Source organism: Myotis nattereri, assembly GCF_964212035.1.
Source record: "Myotis nattereri genome assembly, chromosome: 13".
NCBI classification, from domain to species: domain Eukaryota; kingdom Metazoa; phylum Chordata; class Mammalia; order Chiroptera; family Vespertilionidae; genus Myotis; species Myotis nattereri.
The window spans coordinates 39,101,165-39,122,095 of NC_138088.1; the positions used below are offsets into that span (position 1 = coordinate 39,101,165).

Below are 20,931 nucleotides of genomic sequence, written 5' to 3' on the forward strand. Positions count from 1 at the left end.
GGTGTTGTAAATCAATTTAAGTACTCTTTACAAGGAGGTGAGATAGCATAAATGAAGGTAGTATTATATGGAACAAGACTAGAATAATGAAGTTTGGGGTTCAAGTTGAATCTCAGTGTCATGGGCCTTTAAGAACCACCAATGGCTGGGGCCAAGTGAAACTGTATGATTTTATGTAGGTTGGCCTGAAAACCACAAGAACGTGTCAAAATGTTGATTGCTCTATGACCGTTTTCCAAGGAAATGTGGCAATAAAGAGGGATTCAGGTACATGCAGAGGATTTGTGCCTTAAGCTTCATTTCATGCTCAGTGCAAACGGAAGCTCTTAACACTAAGCGTGGCAGTTCAAAGAGACTTTTTGCTCTCAGTCTGAAGGAACCATCATTTCTTAGGTAGGAACATGATTAAAAAGCAGAGAGCAAAACAGAATACCTTAATGTATCAAGAAGTCACTGAGTCTTTCAAAAGTTTCCGAACAAGCCCCGGGAGCCCCGTGTGCAATCACCACCCATAACCGAAGTCCTAGCCAATCGCCCAGGCTACGGGGGCCTGACCTTCCTCTCCGTAAAGGCCAACACCAGCTTTCCTCTCCTCCCTGGAGCAAGGCAAGCCCCAGCCTAAGGAATGAGCACGGCCTGGAAGCCGGTACAAGCCTGGCCCCAGCACAAAAGCAATTCCCTGGTGCTTTTCCCAGTCCCGACCAGCAGGACAGTATGACCTCAGTGGTTAGACGATCCTCTCCCCTCAGTCACCTGCCAGGCTGCAATACCTTACGGCCATTCTTCTCCCCCCTCTCCTCCTCAAAGACAAACCAGCCCCTTTGATATCCACAAAGGGGGGGAGGGGGCCTCTGGTTAGGGGTCATGACATGGCTTGGTAAATTTCAGGCCAGGAGGCTCCAGCATTCACTTACATGCTATTCCCTTTGATCCAGCCTCTTCCTCCCACCTCCTTAGATCAGCTGTGACCAGCTGGAGCAGCTAATATTTCTCAAGTAATGGATTTCACAGAATGAGGGAGTGCAGAGCAAGGGCTATTAACACCTAATGAGCCTTCATGGGCATTTCTAGGTTTTCATAATCTGACAGATGAGCCCTGACCTTTATGACATGATGTAAACCTCAGTGAGTCTGGATATAACACTCTTGAAAAATCAGAAAAGCCCCTCTGGCAACAGAGTATCTATTATTAAGCATCCCTTAGAATATTGAGCAATTGGCCACAAACCCACAAGCTATCTTAGCAAAGGCTTCCCCAGGACTCGAGAGGAAAATGAGCAGCTCCTCCCACAAGAGCACCCCTATCTCTGGCCCCACCCCTTCCTGTCTTTTGTCAGTTGCTGGGAGAGAAAAACAGTCAACATACACTCAGCAGCCATTTGGGCCTGGGTGTGGATTCTCTGAAACCTTGAAAGCAACCAGAGGAAATAAGAAATTGACATAGAGCCCAGCTGCCTGGCTCAGTGGTTCAGCGTTGACCTGTGAACCAGGCGGTCACGGTTGGATTCTGGTAGGGCCTGGGGGCTCCATCCCCAGTGTGGGGCCGGAAGGAGGCAGCTGATCAATGACTCTCTCTCTTCCTTCCTCTCTGAAATCAATAAAAATATATGTTTTTTTAAAAAAGGAAATTGACACAGAAAAACAAAAACTCAAGAGGATAGACAACGGTAGATTTGGAGCAGGAAAAAAACCCTCAGGGGGACAGTGGCCAGTGTGTGCATCATCAGGGAGTCCAAAATATTAAGAAACTGGGACAGAAAGGAAGCTAATTTATGTCCATTTAAAGTTGAAAAGCTGGATTGAAATGTTGTCATCACAATAACATAGATGAAAACACGGAGGAGCAAACGTAGCTACACACAACGTACGTGCATGATTCTGCTCAGAAACAGGCAAAATGAAGCTATGGTGTTCAGGAGGCATATCTGGGCGGTGAAACTATAAAGAAAAGCAAGGTGATAAGCGTAAGTCATGATAGGGTTACGGGTAGTGAGCTTCTGGGGCGCTGGCAATGTTCTATTTCTTGACCTGGGTGGTGGTGACTATACAGGCATTTATTTACTTTATAATTGTTTGCTATGCAATTATATTTTATGACTTTATTTCACAAAAAATAAGTTAAAACACACACACACACACACACACACACACACACACACACACAAGCCCTAGCCAGTTTGGCTCAGTGGATAGAGCATTCGCCTGCAGACTGAAAGGTCCCAGGTTCTATTCCAGTCAAGGGCACATGCTTGGGTTTCAGGCTTGATCCCCAGTAGGGGGCGTGCAGGAGGCAGCCAAGCAATGATTCTCATCATTGATGTTTCTATCTCTCTCTCCCTCTCCCTTCCTCTCTGAAATCAATAAAAAACTATATATATATGTAAAAAACAATTTCAAGTACACAGATTAGAGTTATATTCAGAAGCTTTAGCAATTTAACAAAAGACTAGAGCCACTACCAGAATAATCCATGTAAGAGAAAGCAAACAAAACTAAATAAAAGGCACTCCTCTCCCGGCCTAATTTTATGGTTTGCTTTGGTGTGGAGACTCAAAGTCTACATATCCAAATCCATACTAGCAAACTCCATCTGCCCAGATGCTAACTATAACACACCTACCAACCAGAAGGTGTGTACACCTCCAGCTCAGTGCTCACACCTCCTCCCCATTGTTCACTGTTCACAGAGCACTCTCGCACACCATAACTCACAGCCAGTGGCCGGGGTTATCTCCACCGCAGGGTTAGAGAAGGCGGCCTCCACAATAGAAGGCCCACCCCAGGTTCGGCTCGAGGAAGCATCAAAAACCAGGCCACTTTCCCATCCCCAGGAGCAGACCCCAATTTTTCCATGTGGAAATGAGATGAAGAAACAAGTAAGTCACTGTCAGCATGCGCATGTCACCTCCTCTGAGTCACTTTCGCTTTTCAATTAAAGCACCTGCCAAGGTAAAGATGAGCTTCCTTCACTAGACCATGGGCACCTTGAGAATAGAGCTGTATCCTCCCATTTCTGAGACCCCCAGGGCTTTGCAGTTTCTGGAACGCGCTGATTAAACATGTGATAATAAACAAATGAATTCATTAATATGTGAAAGTACAAACTAATGAATTTACACTGTTGCTTTCCAACCCATATTTTGTCATTCCTACACAGTGCCACCCACATTAACTTTTGAAAGCAGTTAAAATGCCAGGCGGTAACTGCCCTTTTAACAGATTACCAAGAGATCTTCCACTCCTTAAAAAAAAGGCTGCACGTCATATACAAATTCAGAAGTGGAGAGAGCTGACAGGTTAATTATAGACACAAAGAGTGGGGACAAATGGACTATGAGGTAAGCGAGTCTAAATGTGCTTTCCCTGGACGAGCACTTACTAATAAGCCTGAAAAGATTTACTGGGCATGGCCAGGTTCAGCTCTTTGCCAGGCTTGGGGGTGGGGGTCCAGAGAAGGAGGAGGCACAGTTTCTGCACTTGAGGAATTTGGGAAGACAGCCTGTACCTGCCATAACAATCAAAGAAGTCCCTGCAGGGCAGCAGGTGGGAGGTAGCGGGGAGATAGGGCCTAAGAACTCTTGACACCTGCCTTTTTTGGGAGGGCGGAGGGGAGAGGGGAGAGGAAGGATCACAGAAAACCTCCTCAGTCCCATAGCCCCACCTGAAAGGAAGTGTGGGCAGAGAAGCCAAGAGGAGGCCCCCAATTGTTTTCCCCTTGCACCTCCCACTGTATTCCTTCAGCTGCTGGTGGCAGGGACTTAAGTCAGAAGGACCCACAGGGACCTTCCCCTTCTCTCTCCACTCTCACTCCCCTCCAAGAAAAAAGATACTCTGGTAGCTGAAGAGGCAAGTTTAGGGTCAGCTTTAGCAGATGGGCCCAAGAATGGAAGGTGAGACCTGAAGGCAAGGCGAGGACACCAGGCAGTGCTTTTTGCTCCTTTTATTCATTTGGTCCAAAAATGTTGATTGGCCGCCTGGTAGGAGCAGGCAGCGCATGTGATGACTCTCAGCGGGACCTCAGGCTTGCCTGTAGCCCAGCCTCATGACCAAAGCCTGGGCCCCAACACCCAGGCTGGGTCTCCCGCGGCTTCTGCTTTATTTGAGGGCGATGGGTCTGGAGGTCTCTGACGGAACCTGGGCCCTTCCAAAGAGATGAGGCCCTTCTGAGAATGTAATCATTCCTTTGATTCAAGTATTCCCGGGGTTTCGAAAAGTGCTGATCGGCTGATAATCCGGGAATGCCAGGAAGAAATATGATCACGGCCACTCCCGCAGGGGGAGGAGAATGTCCAAAAAGGTTTATTCGGGGGATTTTTTTTTGTTTCCAAAATTCCGCCTTTTTCCCAAAAGGCATTAGGGAGGTGAGACCTCGCCATGGATCAGGTCCAAAGGCTGAGAAACGAGTCGTTTGGGAGGTGTTTAAAGTTCATCTCACTGGCCCCAGTAAACTTCCCACCCACCCCACCTCGCTGTACAGATGGTCCGGGCGTTTCCAAACGACCTTCCGCCACTCGGAGACTTTGAACACCCGAAAGGTGTTAGCTCCCAATGTGCGGGGTCTGCGGGGCCCCTGCTCCTCTCACCGCCGGACAAAGCGCGTCCACACGCCTGGACGCGCCTCCAAGGCGAAGGAACGAAAAGTGCCCCCTTCTTTCTCACGGACACGGGAGCTGCGCGCGGGCGGCCGGCTGGCTCTCCGAGCGCAGCGTCTGGGAAGGGGCGGCGGGCCCGAGGCGCGCGGGAAGCGCTCAATGCGCGGGGCGCCCGGCGCACCTGGATGCGCCCGCAGCCCCAGCTCCGTCCCCGGCTCCCGAAACCGCGGTCTCCGACAGCGCCCACGGGGCCCCGGCCTCCCAGGTCTCCCCCGGGTCCCGCCGCTCCCCAGCCGCGGCGCACCCCGCTCCCCGCGCGCCCCAGGCTGCTCTTACCCGGGAAATGGCGAGAGGCTGCTCGAAGTCCTTGCCCCCCACGAGGCGGAAGCCCCATGGCCCCGGGCCCTGGAGAACTATTTGCTCGGTGGTCATGGCACCGCGAAGGCGAGCGGCGACCCGCGAAGACAGACGCGGCAGGACGCGGCGGGCGCGCTGGGCTTCCCCGGCAGCTCTCCGAGTGCGCGCGCCGCGGGCCGGGAGCGCGGGGCGGGGAGTGCGGGGCGGGCGGGGCGGGGGCGGCTCCGCCCAGGCGGTGGTGAGGCCTCCCGCCCCGCGCGTCCTCCCCGCCCAGTGGCCCAGTGTCTCGCTGAGGGTTAGGGACTGGGGCAGAGAAAGAGCCTGGGGTCTGGTCTTGGGGCCACCCCAGCACCGCCGAGGGCGCTAGGTGAGAAGCCTGCAGGCTCCGGCGGACCCGGGCTTGGCGCTTGGTAAAACGATTGGAAGTGCTGTGCAGAGTCTGCCCTCTGAGAGCAGCCCCACCGTCACATTTGCCTTTTGTAGACGATAATGACGTGTAAAAGGTGCAATCGAGTGATCTCTGGAATCTACGGAGCAGACAGGGCACCTGGCCCCATTTTACAGCCGAGGTAACAGGGTGGCCTGAGGTTAAGAGACTTGCCCGAGGCTACCCAGCTGGCGCTCCCCTGGCGAGGGAAGCCCGCCTGGGTGCGTTTATAATGCTAATGAGGCCGTCGCACGGTGTGGTACAGTATTTGGAATTCAGAACCTTCCTAGGAAACTTCCTCCGGGCTGGAGTTCGCTGTGGGTTCTGACCTTACAGCTCAGACCTCTTGTCTGGGCGGGCCGAGAGCTAGCCAAGAAGAGGAAAGGGCACTGGGTTGCATAGGAAGACTGGTTCCCAGCCTGCCACTGGCCTCCTGGCACCCTCGCTTTCTCCGTGTCTCACGCTGCCCACTGGTTCCTTGCTTCATGCTGAGTAAAGCCGAAATCCTTAAAATGCTTACGGGGCCACCCACAAGGAGGCCCACACCCTCTCTGACCTCATCTCCTCCAGCTGCCCCCCGCCGCACCTCGGGCTCCTGCGCTCCTGCCTCGGGGCCTCTGTCTGGAATGCTCACCCCGCCCTCTTTGTTCAGATGTCACCATCTCCCAGCGCCCTACTTAACCCGCCTCTAGAACGCTGTCACCTTCCCTCTGCTTTATTTTTCTCCATTGTATTAATCACCGTCTTACATGCTCTCTATTTTACTTATTACTTGCCCTACCCGACCCCTAAGCGTTTGTTCCGTGGAGGTAGGGTGTTTGTCAGTTTTATCGGCGTCTAGAATAGTGCATGGCACACAGTCCTTAATGAATGCAATACACTGGCCATTATGACCACTTACCCTTGTGGGTCCAGGTCCCTCAGTTTCCTTGGCCCATTCATCCAGCCCCAGGGCCCCAGTGCTGTGCTTGGCACAGAGCACATGCCCGATGTATGCAATATACAGATTTATAACTCATAAATATTTACACATTCAGATGACTACAATATATTTCTCAAAATATTTGGTTTTCACCTACAATTCCTGGCTCACAACTGCAGAAACCCACACAATTTCCCGTGTTGAGCAAGATAGCGGTGTCTTTTGTTATGTGAATGAAGTGACTTTTAGAAAGCACCTATGGATGCGGGCTGGTTGCCAGGAGAGTCGACCACGTGATTAGCGGTTTAGAATGTTCAATCCCTACTCCCCACCCCCACCTCCGGAAGGAGGGAGGGATGGGAGATGAATCAATCACGATGGCGGGTGATTTAATCAGCCGTGCCTGCGTATAAAAAGCCTCCATAAAAATCGACTGACCTGCCCTAACCAGTTTGGCTCAGTGGATAGAGCTTTGGCCTGCAGACTGACGGGTCCCGGGTTTGATTCCGGTCAAGGGCATGTACCTTGGTTGTAGGCACATACCCACTAGGGAGTGTGCAGGAGGCAGCTGATCGATGTTTCTCTCTCAATCGATGTTTCGAACTCTCTATCCCTCTCCCTTCTTCTCTGTAAAAAATCAATAAAATATATTAAAAAAAAATCGACTGACCTTAACTCAGAGGTTCCCACAACCTTCTTCTCCTTGGGCTCCGGGAATTTGCTTTTGAGAGCGTCCAGGGTGGTGAACACATGGAGATGCGGGGAAACGGGTGCACTTGGAAGTGGCTTAGAAGCTCCGCACCTCCCCTTCCCTCCCCCCCCCCCCCCCAATAGCCTTACCCTATGCATCTTAACATCTGGCTGTTCCTAAGCCATATCCTTTTACAATAAACCACTGCTGTAGCAAGTAACAGATTTCTCTGAGCTGTTCTAGCAAATTAATTGAACCCAAGGAGGAAGTTTTGGGAACCTCTGATTTTATAGCCAGTCGGTCAGAAGTGCAAGTAACAACCTGGACTTGTGATTGGCATTCTGAGTTGGAGGGTGTCGTTGGGGGTCGTTGGAACCTCCGATCTATCACCCATGGTCACCCCCCAGAGAAGAAAATATGAAATGGAAAGTTTCAGAAATAAACAATTGAAGCTTTAAATTGCTCGGTGTCCTGGGTAGTGTTGGAACCTCCAAGCTATAGCCAGTTGGTCAGAAGCACAGGTCCGAGCCTGATTAAGCTGGCTTCTGAGGTGTGTGTGTGGAGGGGCGCAGTCTTGCAGATAGTGTCAAAATTGAGTTGATTTCTTGAACACCTTGCTGGTATCTAAGAATTGTTTGTTGGCGTGGGGGGAATCCCACCCCATCCCACTTTCCAGTTGGGTCCAGGAACTTAACTGAATGTGTTTGTTAAAAGCAGGGCTCTGTCCTAGCTGATTTGGCTCAGTGGATAGAGTGTTGACCTGCGGACTGAAGGGTCCCAGGTTCAATTCCGGTCAAGGGCACATGCCCAGGTTGCAGACTCGATCCCCAGTGGGGGCCATGCAGGAGGCAGCCAATCAATGATTCTCTCTCATCATTGATGTTTCCATCTCTTTCCCTCTCCCTTCCTCTCTGGAATCAGTAATAAATATATTTTAAAAATAAAAGCAGGGCTCTGTCTCCTGGCCTACCTACCAGATTACATATGAAAGGATCGTCTTACTTCTCTGATTGTATCGCAGCACAAATGTCTATTTTTTAGGAAGGGTTTGCTCACATTTAGAAAGCAAAGTGGATTTATGTGATCTATACATCCCTCCCACTCCCTTGCATCCTGATATTCTTTGAGTCTGAGAAAAAGGAATGGACTTACAGCCAGGAACCAGCCAGCCACCTGCTTCACGGAAGCTCCAAATCCACCTGCTTTGATTAAGATTCTGCTGATTAGAAAACATGCTAGTGTTTCAAGTCCCTGCAGAATGTGGGGGGGAATCGCTAAATTCTGAGTCTGCTAAATTCTTAGATGTGTAGCAGTTTGAAGTATATTGTGTCCTAGGAGGAGGAAAAGGTTGAAAAGCCACAGCTTCTGTGCTCCCAAAGAGGAGGCCTGCCTCTCTCTTATTCATCCTGTGTGTCTTGCTAGCGTGGACCTGATACTCATAGGTGCCAACAGTGCTAGTCTACACAATAGTCTTTTTAAAAAAGATATTTTTATTGATTACAGAAAGGAAGGGAGAGGGAAATAGAAATATCAATGATGAGAGAGAATCATTGACCGGTGCCTTCTGCGCACCCCACACTGGGGACGGAGCCCGCAACCTCCTGGTTCATAGGTCGACACTCAACCACTGAGCCACGCCCGTCAGGCTACACGATATTCTTTACAGACATGGGCACTAGTACATTTGTGAGGGCTGTGAGTCCTCAGTTGCTTCATTTAGTTGTTAAAGGTTCTCAGTTGTAGTCTGGATCTACGTAGCAAGAGCTATAAAACAGTCAACCCTTGGACCCATATATCCCCTTTCTGGGCAGTGATTCCAAGGATATAATTTAAAAGAAGAAAAAACAGCTATATGTACAAAGATATTTATAGCCACACTATTTATAATGACAAAAAGAAACTGGAATCAACCAGTATCAGAAAAGTGGCTAAATACGGTGCGGCCATATGAGGGAATAGTAGGCAGCCCGAGAATAATGACCCTGAGGACCAAGAGGAGACAGGGAAATGTGTTTTCAGAACAGGTAAAAATAAGTGGGACAAGATGACTTGTAAACCAAATATTATTATCTGTAAAATTTATGTCAAGAAATGAAAACTATGTCTTCTTACTGCTAAAAATTAGGAGAAAGCACAAAAGGCTAACTTGGTTTTGGGAGATGCAATTGGGGAATTTTTTTTTTTTAAATATATTTTATTGATTTTTTACAGAGAGGAAGGGAGAGGGATAGAGAGTCAGAAACATCGATGAGAGAGAAACATCGACCAGCCGCCTCCTGCACATCCCCCACCGGGGATGTGCCCACAACCCAGGTACATGCCCTTGACCGGAATCGAACCCAGGACCCTTCAGTCCGCAGGCCGACGCTCTATCCACTGAGCCAAACCGGTTTAGGCAGTTGGGGAATTTTTAAAAAAGAATTTCCTCTAATGATGGTGTAAAGTTTTCAAAACAAAATAAAATGGTCTCAGCTCCTTGGATTGGTGACTAAAGGTCAGTCTTTCTGGGGGTAGGAATCACATCTTCTATCTTTTTAAGCTCTTCTACCGGCGAGCTTTGAACTGGCCACAAAGCACGCACTCAAAGGCCCAGAAGGACTGACAGCTCTGGCGGGAACACAAGCAACCCTGTCTCGGGTTAAACACCAGTTCTCACCCCTCCTTTCCGTCCCCTCAGACCCTGGACTCCTGCGGAGGCCTTAAGCAACCTCTCTGAACTTCAGTGGCCTTGTTGTTATTATAATGAATTCCGTAGAAGTTTGTTGACCTAAACAGCCGCCACCAAATGTCTGGAAGGGGGTGGGGTGGGTGGGGTGGGGTTGGAGGGGACGCAGGAGAATGCTGGAGAAACGGAAGCGAGGAGGGCAGGAACCGGACAGGGGAGGGGTCCAGGGAGCCGGTGGACTGTGGGTCTTTCCAGTTATCGGTCCAGTTTTGCAGGGTGGGAGGCTCTGCCTGCGGATTCCCCCAGTCTGGCCTCTGCAGAGCTGGCAACCCCACATCAGGGTGCCATTGCCAGGACCCCCAGGGCCACTCTGTGGATGGAGACCGAGGCCAGGATTGTGCGAGGCTTTGCCTATGGTCGTTTTTAATCTCCAGGTCCTGGACTCACTCAGGTGTCTGCACAGTTCCCATCCCTGGAAATCGCCACCAGGACCCTCCTCCGGGGCTGAGCGGTTCTGGCCCGGACCCAGGTGGGAGCGTAGGTGACTCCCAGGCTCAGCGCCTACGCTGGGGGTTGAGGCCGGCTCTGCCCAGCGGCCAGAGACAGCGGGAAGCCGCCTGGCAGAGGCGCACAGTGACTCCCACGTCCCCAACGCGCAACTGCCCGGGGCGCCCTGGTCAAAAGACAGGCGAGCGACATTCCCCCCCCCACCCCCCCGTAAAAAGAATGAACCCTAAGCTTAGAGGTCCGCAGAACAAAGACGCCCTTCCCCGTCGGGCCCTATCCCGCCAGCCCGGTCGCGTTCAGCCCCTAACCCTGCCCCAGAGGCAGCGCGTCCTTCCCTGGGATCCCACGCGCAGCGGCTGGTCAGCGCCGGCGGCTGGACTGCTGGGGGCGGCGCCCTCGGCTGTGCCAGGGGCGGGCAGGGAATTGGCCCCCGACTTTGGCTTTTCTCCCGCTTCCTGCTGCAGCCCAGAGGAAATCCTGAAGTGGCCGCTCGGGATTGGGCGCCTTTCAGGTTCCCGGGGGCACAGAGCATGCTCCTCGGCGCTGGGACCGCAGGGACACGTGTGCACCTGACCTGCCTGGGCTCCCTCGCGGCTGGCAAAGCCGGGGACAGACAAGCTGCTGGGTCCAAGGCCCTGTTCCTCGTGGACAAGAAACGGAGGGACCAGCCCCAGGGCTGAAGCTGTTACCCACCTGCCTGCTGCCCCCACCGGGACAGGACAGGTGGCACCGAGCTCCCAGAGGCAGAAGCAGCCTGACCACCCCATTTCTCAAGCCTGCCTGCGAATTGGGAAGACATTCCATAATAGGATCCCAGAGAAAGCGATTCACATTAAACACTTATGTTGGAGAAGTTAAGACAGAAACACAAAATGTAATGTGACAGCGTTGTTCACAAGATAATGAATAAATTATTATTATTATTTTTTAACAACTAAGGATTTTCTTTTTTTTAAATATATTTTATTGATTTTTTACAGAGAGGAAGGGAGAGAGAGATAGAGAGTTAGAAACCTCGATGAGAGAGAAACATCGATCAGCTGCCTCCTGCACATGTCCCACTGGGGATATGCCCGCAACCCAGGTACATGCCCTTGACCGGAATCGAACCTGGGACCCTTCAGTCCGCAGGCCGACGTTCTATCCACTGAGCCATACCGGTTTCGGCAAGATAATGAATAAATTAATAAAATGCAATTAATCTGCTAATCTGAGGCCTCTTTTAAATTCGTGGGATGAACATATTTCATTTTGGTTATTGTATTTCTGTGACTGTGTGTGTAACTTCATCTAGAGATGCTTTGCCCAGCCTGTGTGGCTCTGTAGTTGAGCATCAACCCAGGAACCCAGAGGTCAGGGTTCGATACCAAGCCCCCATTGTGAGCTTGATTCCCCAGTAGGGGGCGTGCAGGAGGCAGCCCATTGATGGTGTTTCTCTCTCACCCATTGTTAAAAATATATATTTTATTGATTTTTTTAGAGAGAGAGGAAGGGAGAGGGATAGAGAGATAGAAACATCAATGAGAGAGAAACAGCACTGATTAGCTGCCAACCCCCCCCCCCATCCCCCCCAGGGAATTAAGCCAAAACAGGGCATGTGCCCTGACTGGGAATTGAACTAGGGGCCGCTTGGTTCCTGGCTCAGTGCTCAACCGCTGATCTACACCGGCCAGGCTCATCGATGTTTTTATCTCTCTATTCCTCTCCCTTCCTCTCTCTCTCAAAAGCAATAAAAACATTTTTTTTTTCAAAAGAAACTTTAAAAGTTTAAATTTGAGTCTAGCTCACATGGAATCACCCCTTGGCACCCTCCCCAAGAGAGGAAAGTTGGCTTGGGGTCAGGATTACCCAACAGGCCTTCACCCAATACTCAGACAATAAACATTGTTCTCATTACTAAGCAGTGACTGTGAGTCAGAGTGTGTACCAGGAACTTGTCTTATTTTGTTGCATGTCGTTGGAACAAGATTCCAATGAAGTGTCTTAAACCCTTGTTACAGGAGGAAGCCAGGGCACCAATGCACGGCCCAGATCCCTCTTCACGGGGGGACTTGTCCCAGCTGCTGAGAGGAGGGCAGCGATCAGCTTTTAGCCCCTGCAGGACTATCTCTGCAGGCCCTTCCCCAGGCTAAAGGAATGGCCACTTTGGCCGACAGGGGACAACTTTGATGGGTCATTCAGGCCCTAGAGCTCCCTGTGGAATAGGTGGAGGCTGTCAGGCCTACCTGGCAGCTCACCTTCTCCCTCTGTCCAGTTCAGCCTCCTCTTCACGCCCCTCCACGGGCGGTGAGCCCGAGGCCTCCTTAATGAACATCCTGCCCGCTGTACTCTCTCTGGGACCAGGGAACCCAGCCTGCAATAGGCCCAGAGGTTAACGGATTTCCCTAAAGTCATTCAGTCACCAAGTCACAAGGCAAAGTCTGGAGGCAGAGGAAACCTGTGGGGTCTGGAGGGCTCTGTGAAGAAGAGGGAGAGGCAGGCGGGAGGTTATTCAGAGGTTCCTGGGATCCCAGAAAACTCCTCAGGTCCACAGTTCACGGAGGTCCCAGGGCCAGATCTCCCTGCCCCACTCGCAGGGACACCCGCAGCCCAAGTGTCAGCCACTCAACTAGACTAAATCCCTTGGTGGATGGCTTTCTGCACTTCCTCCTTGGAGGAGGTGGAATTTGAGATAAGATTCAAAAGTATCAGCAAATATGAAGGCAGAAAGGCCTTAACAGGCAGCAGAAACAAAGCAAGGCCGTAGGAGGGGCAAGACGTGGTCTGAGGGATAACATTAGTGGACAATAGGCAGGCTGGAGAATTCTGTGGGGAGGGCTCTGAGCACCGGCGATCAGATAGGGTGTGCAGTGGGGACAGGCACAGGCTTCCTCCAGCCTCATTCCACCCATTCCACCCTGCACTCTCTCTGTGACATCCCCTCCCAATCATTTCCTCTGGGGCTTGGCCTGAGTTTCGGGCCTGGTCTGGTTATGGCTGATACTGAAACTATTTATAGCACTTGGGGACAGATGAGTGGCAGGGCCAGTTTCCATGACGCCAGGCCTCCGAGAGGGTGGCTTCCTCTCTGCTGGGTCTGCACCCACCCCCTCTGGGTTCATCTTCTCTCCTATTACCTCTAGCATTCTGCTTCCCTGTGGTCATTCCTTGGGTAGCATCAGGGCTGCTGCTGTCCACAGAGCGGGTGGACAGCTAGAAATGACAATGCTGACAGGTATCACCACCTGTCCCCCTCGACTGCTCCCATTAGGTTACATTCTAGGCCAGTGGTTGGCAAACTGCGGCTCTTGAGCCACATGCGGCTCTTTGGCCCCTTGAGTGTGGCCCCGAAGTTTCAATCACACTGTACGTGCGCGTCCGCACGTGGTATTTTGTGGAAGAGCCACACTCAAGGGGCCGCAGTTTGCCGACCACTGTTCTAGGCTGAGGAGAGGTCTCAGCCATCACCATTGAGCGCTGTGGGCCTGGGGTCTTCTCCGACCCCTGGGGCTAGCCACCCAACCTCTGGCTTCCGCCCCCACCCACTGACCACCTGGCATTATGAATCCCAGAGCGTAGGAAGAGTGGTTACGAACTACGAAGTCTGGAGGTAAAAGAGATCAGACAAAAATGAAGTGGGAAATGACCACGACGACGTCTGCTATCCTAGCCAGACGTTAGCTCCTATGTGGGGTCTCTGAAGCAGGGGAAAGGAGCGGTCTGCCTTTGTAGCTGTGAGGGTTTGGTGGGTCATTTAGCTGACTGGGGCTGTTTCTTTTTTGCTCTTCTAGTCAACACCTAACAAAACAGCAAACAAAACAGACAAAAATGTCCTCCCTCACGGAGCTAACATTTTAGTGTAATGGACAAACAATAAAATAAATAAGTAAACGATATGGTCTCCTTTTTGTGTATGTATGGTTACGTATGTGTGTGTATCTATACTAATAAAAGTGTAATATGCTAATTAGACTGGATGTCCTTCCAGACGTCCTTCTGGACGACCTTCTGGACAAAGCCAGGGCTTCGAGGGAAGCCTGGGTCCTGGGTGCCAGAGAGAAGCCGGAGCCAGCAGCCAGGGGAAGGAAGGCCTACTCTTGCACGAATTTTGTGCATTGGGCCTCTAGTATTTAAATAAGTACGTGTATGTATTTGTGTATTTGCTTGCATATGTCTTCCTGCCAAAAGGGCCTGGAAGAATGATACTCCGGAGCAGTGGTTCTCAACCTGTGGGTTGTGACCCCTTTGGCAGTCGAACGACCCTTTCACAGGGGTCACCTAAGACCATCCTGCATATCAGATATTTACATTACGACTCATAACAGTAGCAACATTACAGTTATAAAGTAGCAACGAAAATAATTTTATGGTTGGGTCACAACATAAGGAACTGTATTTAAAGGGCCAGAAGGTTGAGAACCACTGCTCCAGAGCAATGAGTACACCTGGTGTCCTGATTTTGGTTTCTAAACACCATGAAAGGTACGGTGCTTCTCAAGGAAATTATATGGCTGTGGCGAGCTAGGTGCGTGACGAGCCCAGAATAGCTGGTTATGTAGAAAATAAGAAAGTTCTTGAAAAGGTGGTGAGCGCATGTTACAAGGGCACAGAAGCCTGCTTAACGGAGCTCCTACTTCTAAATTTGGAACAATTTAAGCATTAAAATTGTCTAGCTTACCAGAAAAAACACACACGGATCAACAAGTTCACACAGTAGATGGATGTATGGATAGATGAAGGCAGCAAGGAAGAACGGGAGGGAGGGAGGGCAGAAGGAAGAGGCTCCTGCTTACGGTGGAATTCTGAAGGCCAAGTAGGAAATGTGGAGGGGGTGCAAGAGTTTGCAAACCACCCTGGCTGGGGAGCTCAGTTGGTCAGAGCGTCGCCCGGATACACCAAGGCTGCAGTTTCTATCCACGGTCAGGGCACAGAAAGAATCAACCAATGATGTATAAATAAGTGGAACAACAAATTGATGTTTCTCTCTCTCTCAAATCAATAGATAAAAATATTTTTAAAAAAAGAGTTTGAAAACCATCATTTTGCAACTATCATAGTAAAGATTAATTCAAACAAGAATCATCATTGGGTACAAAATCTGGGGTGACAGTTTGATGAGCAGGACGTCTTAGAGTATTTCCTGCAGATGGCTTTTTGGATGCAAAGGGGAAAAATAATAATACAAGGCAAAATCCAACACCACTTTGCTAGGAGATCGAAGTTAATGTCACCAGCGAGGGCAGAAGAGCAATGTGTGACTCAAATACGGCATCCTGAGAAGGGCACAGCATTGCTGTGTAACACGCCAGCAGGAACGCACAGCCTGAACACAATCACAGGGAAACATCAGACAAGCCCCTCATAAATTAAAGCCTTGGGCGAGGAACTATGTTCTTTAAAATGGCAACGTCATCAAAGACAGAGAAAGTTGGTGGAAATGTTTCGGATGAAAGGAGAGTAAAGAGTCCGACAACCCAAATGCAATATATCTGGCGGCAGACCCGCCCTTACTGGAGGGAATGAAAGGATACAGGTGGGAGGTTGAAGTCTTGTGTCAATGTGAAATGTGCTGGTTGATAACTAGATGGTGGCTGTGTAAGGGCATAGCCCTGTCTTTAGGAAATGCACACTGGGGTATTCAGAAATAAAGGGCCGCACCCTGGCCAGTGTGGCTCAGTTGGCCTAAGCACCGAAAGTTTGCTGGTTCGATTCCCAGTAAGGGCACGTGCCCGGGCTGCGGGCTCGATACCCAGTAGGGGGCGTGCAGGAGGCAGCCGACTAATGTTTCTCACATCGATGTCTCTCTCCCTTTCCTTTCCTTTCTCTCTCAAATCAATGAAAACATTTTTTTAAAGAAATAAAGGGCTGCAGGTATGTAACTACGTCTCAAACATTCAGAACAAAGTTATGTGTATATGAGTGTGTGAAAGAGGAGAGAGAGAGAGAGAGAGAGAGAGAGAACAAATGAAGTAAATGGTATAAGATGTTAACCACAGCTGAATCTGCTAAAGGATAGCCCTGCTAAAGTTCTTTGTACTGTCCTTATTCTTGGAACTTTTCTGTGATCTTGAACTTATAAAATGTTTCTTAAAAAGGAAAAAAAAAATATGGCACCATAGACGGTGTTATGTTCTATGGAGAAGGGTTGCAAGAGTCAAATGAAGCCGGGTTGCAAGAGTCAAAAATAAAAGTGGTGAGGGGAGAAGACTTCTCCCGGAAAGTGATTTGAATGGAGACCTGAGCCAGGTGAGTGAGCATTCCAGGCGGAGGAAACAGCAAGTTCAAAGATGGGGACTCCTGGCATGTGCATTGGCAAGGTGGCCGGGGGGCTGGGGTTAGCGAGGGAGGGAGGAGTAGGCAATGAGGTCAGAGACATGACAGAGAGCCTACCGGGCAGTGCCTGGAGGGGCACTGGAGAGCCGCTAGGGTCAGAGGGAAGGTCTGAGGGCTCCAGGCAGAGGATTAACACGATCTGCCTTGTGTTTTCAACACTCTGCTCTCTGTGTTGAAACAGATGGAGGAGGCGGCAGGAACAGGGCAGGGAGCAGTGAGTGGGTTGTTGTCATAATCCAGGCGAGAGATGATTATTGGCGGGGACCCAGGTGGAGGGCGGAGGAGCCTGGGAGCGGGCCGGGATTCCGGCTGTGTTGTCGAGCATTTGCTGATGGATAGGAAGGGAGGTACGGAGGGGTGTCCAGGATGACTCAAGTGTTCTGGCCTGAACAGCAGCTGTAAGGATGGAACTGCCGTTAATGAAGACGGGGTAGCCTGTGGGAGAAGCAGCTTTGGGGTACGCTACGGAGTTTAGCTGTGGACATATTTAAGCTTCCGTGGGGATGTGGCACCGCAGCTGCATCCAGGAGTCTGGAGCCCACAGGAGAGGCCAGGCGGAGAGGAGCATACAGTGAATTTTTAAGACGTGAGCGTGGATGGCGGCACCGGGGACCAGGAAAACAGGGGAGGGCCGAGGATGGGGCCTGGGGACACCAACTGTTAGATGTTGGCCTGGGAGACGAGGAGGAACCACTATGGGCAACTGAGAAGGAGCAGCTGAGGGACAGGAGAAGCAGGCGAGGGTGTGCCTGGGAGCCAAGGGAGGAGAGTGATTCTCAGAGGGAGGGGTGAGCAGGAGAGGCAAATGCTGCTGAAGTCCAGGGAGCTGAGAATTGAGACCTAGCACAAGATTCAGAGGCGGGAAGGTCATTGAAGGTCATGAAGAGAAGGGTTTTGTTGGGGGTTGGGAGCAAATCCTGAATGGAGCGGGGCTCAAGCGGGAATCAGAGGAGAGGAACCGGAGACCGCAAGTACAGACAGCTCTTTTTTTTCTTCTTTTCTTTCAAAAAATTTATCGTTGACACTGTTACAGATGTTCCCATCCCCCTCCCTACCCCTTTGGCCGCCTCCACCAGCCCCCCGACGGCTCTTTCGGGGCCTTTCGCTGCCGAGGGAATGAGGACAAGGAGGCAGTAGCTGGAGGAGGAACAGGATTGAGAGGTTTCCTCTTAACTGAAAAGCAGGACCAGGCCTTCTTTGCAGGGTCATGGAGAGGTTGCTGTGCATAAGGGACCTCATTGTTTCTAGGTAAATGGGACACAGTTGTTACTTACTCTCTTTCAGGCCTGACCCCGCCTGCTCGGGGTGAACTCTCTAAGCCCCTGGATTGCAGCTTAGCGTCCTCCCTGCGTGTTTCTGTACACAGCTCCTTCTGAAAGCTCTCCTCTCGCCCCTGGAGTCCCGCTGCCCCCCTCTCATCTGCCTGCTTCTCCCACCGTTCTCTAGAAGTGCCTCTGGTTCCACACCAACTGCTCAGCACACCCCCTCCGCAGGCTGCCTCCCCTGGGCTCCTGGTGCCCCAGGACCTAGGGCCTAGTCTAGAATCTAATCAGTGGTCGGCAAACTGCGGCTCGGCAAACCGCAGCTCACGAGCCACATGCGGCTCTTTGGCCCCTTGAGTGTGGCTCTTCCACAAAACACCAGCTCTTCCACAAAATACCGACTTCTGCGCATGGGTCACGAAGTTTCAATCGCACTGTACGTGCGCGCCTGCACATGGTATTTTGTGGAAGAGCCACACTCAAGGGGCCAAAGAGCCGCATGTGGCTCGCGAGCCACGGTTTGCCGACCACGGGCCTAGGTGAAGGAGCCACACTGAATTCTTTGGAAACTTTTTAAAAATACTTTAAAAAATGTTGTTATTGATTTTTAGAAAGAAGAAAGGGAGAGGGATAGGATAGAAACATTGATGAGAGAGGAACATCATCCATCGGCTGCCTCCTGCATGGCCCCTATTGGGGATCGAGCCCACAACCTGGGCATGTGCCCTGACCAGGAATCGAACCAGTGACCTCCTGGTTCATGGATCGATGCTCAACCACTGAGTTACACTGATCAGGCTAAAAAAACAACAACAACAAACTTAACCCCGTTCATCTACAACTGGACTCCCACGCTGAAGATGACGAGGGCACCTCTAACTCCACGCTCACCTGGTGCGTGGGAAGCATTTTGTCACAGAGGGAGGAGTTTCAGGAAGAGGTGTCAGTTGAGGGAGAGCCTGAGATGATGAATTCTTAGCCACAGACAGGAAAGCACACATCCAAGATGACCTCCAAGAAAGACCTGACGGGTCTTGTCAACAGTTGTATCTATGAAAAGTATACATCATGCCGGCTGGGGTGGCTCAGTCAGTGGTTTAGCGTCAACCTACGAACCAGGAGATCACGGCTCGATTCTCAGTTGGGGCATATGCCTGGGTTGTGGGCTCGATCCCCAGTGTGGGGTGTGCAGGAGGCAGCCGATCAATGATTCTCTCTCATCACTGATGTTTCTCTCTCTCTCTGTCCCTCTCCCTTCCTCTCTGAAATTAATAAAAATATATATATTTTAAAAAGTATACATCATGCCGAAACCGGTTTGGCTCAGTGGATAGAGCGTCGGCCTGCGGACTGAGAGGTCCCAGGTTCGATTCCGGTCAAGGGCATGTACCTGGGTTGCGGGCATATCCCCAGTAGGGGATGTGCAGGAGGCAGCTGATCGATGATTCTCTCTCATCGATGTTTCTAACTCTCTATCTCTCTCCCTTCCTCTCTGTAAAAAATCAATAAAAAAAATATATTTTAAAAAGTATACATCATAACCTTTGATCTAACAATTCCACTTATTTTTTTTAGAAACATAACATTTTAATAGATGAAATAAACACTCCAGTACCCGCAGGGTAAAAACCTGACATGGGGGTTGGGGGGGGGGGGGAGAATCACTCTATAGTGTAAATCAGAAAATGAAACACACACTCCCAGTAGCCTTTCCGCTCATTTGCAGATCACATGGCAAGGCCAGACTCTCCACATCAATACTTCTAGGAATTTATTCTAGAAAAAAAGTAGGCACTCAATGTACTAAGAGTATGTAAAAGGTTGTCCATCAGAGAATTGTCCATAATTGCAAAATATTGAAAACATCCTGTCAACAGGAGAGCTGCTGGGTATACCACGGCGCAAGCACACCCTGAACACCGTGGAGTCATTACAGAAATGATGTAGAGATGAGTATATATTGCCAGGTCCTGGGTTGCTCCCTGCCACCTGCCTTCAGAGGCAGTTGTACGAGGACGTGATGCTTGGAGTTGCCATGGCAGCAGTCAGCTTGTAATTAGGAAAGGCCAGGGGAATCAGAAATGCCAACCCAGGCGCCTGCCTTCTTTTCTGTGAAATGAGACATCTGTGTCACATAAGCTGTCACTTGTTGGGCCATGTGCCCTTGCAGTTCAAGTTATTCTTAACGGACACAGGAAATATGGAGTACAAGGTCCTCGGTAGCCTAGGAGCTCTGCGGATCTATGACACGACCTATGGGAGCCGCAGTGCAGGCATTAAAGGGCTGGTGTGGGCGTGAGGAAGTACAGGCAGGGGCTGGACCAGAGAGGCTTGTGAGTGGTAAAGAATAGGATGACGTGGAATCGGCAGGGGTACATGAAGATTTCTTCTATGCCACTGCTGCTATCTCAGCTCTGACATTAGACTGAGGAGGGACATAAATCCTTTATTGAAATTTCAATGTCAAGCACACAGCAGATGTTTAGCAAACGGTCATCACTATTGGTATTCCATGAAGTCACTCTTGCAGACTTGTCCCAGCTGTTTGTCCCCTGGAGCAGGAGAGTGTGATCAATGCAAAGAACTGGCCTTGGAGTCAGGCTAAATTCCCGAGTCTCAGGTTCCTACCTGTAAATGGAGACACGAATACCTACCTTACAGGATTGGCATGAGCAACAAGAAGATGCATGGACGGTGCTGGTGTGCAGGAGGCACTGAATAACTGGAGAGCTCTGTGGTGGGCCTGGCAGGTTGCCTTCCAAACATCACTTCTTCCTCCTTCCTAACAGAACTCCACTCTGGTCCAGGCACCTCCTCCTCCCAGACGAGGAAACCCAGGCTCAGAGAGCTCAGTGGGCACTTCCGAGGTCTCACAACCTAACAAGTGGTGGGTCTTGCAACCGGGTCTTTCGAACCAGGTCTTCAGACTCCCAGCCCACTGTTCTTTCGAATACCTCTTGTTTTGGGAGGCATTCGCACATTTATCTAACACAACAAGGTACCTGGCATTCAGAATTTCTAACTTAGAGCCTGTTTCTCCCCAAGAGCAAGAGGCAGAAGTCACATGGCTTCTATGACCTAGACTCAGAAGCGACATACCCTCTCTTCTGTCATAATCTGTTCTTCATGCAGACCAACCCTGACAGAGTGCAGAAGGGACCACTCCAGGCTGAGTCCTGGGAGGTGAGGATCGCTG

General features: G+C 50.6%; 1 protein-coding gene across 2 annotated transcripts in view; it reads right to left on the minus strand.

The window, feature by feature from the left end:
- PDLIM1 (PDZ and LIM domain 1) overlaps positions 1-5,107 on the minus strand; it is a 35,537-nt gene extending 30,430 nt beyond the window's left edge. For both annotated transcript variants that reach the window (XR_013996722.1, XM_081104357.1), the window contains exon 1: positions 4,929-5,107. Coding sequence is in view for 1 of the 2 variants with exons in the window: in XM_081104357.1 (XP_080960483.1) it covers positions 4,929-5,024 (96 nt within the window). In the remaining variant the exon portion in view is untranslated. The remainder of the gene's footprint in view (positions 1-4,928) is intronic.
- Between the last annotated feature and the right edge of the window lie 15,824 nt (positions 5,108-20,931).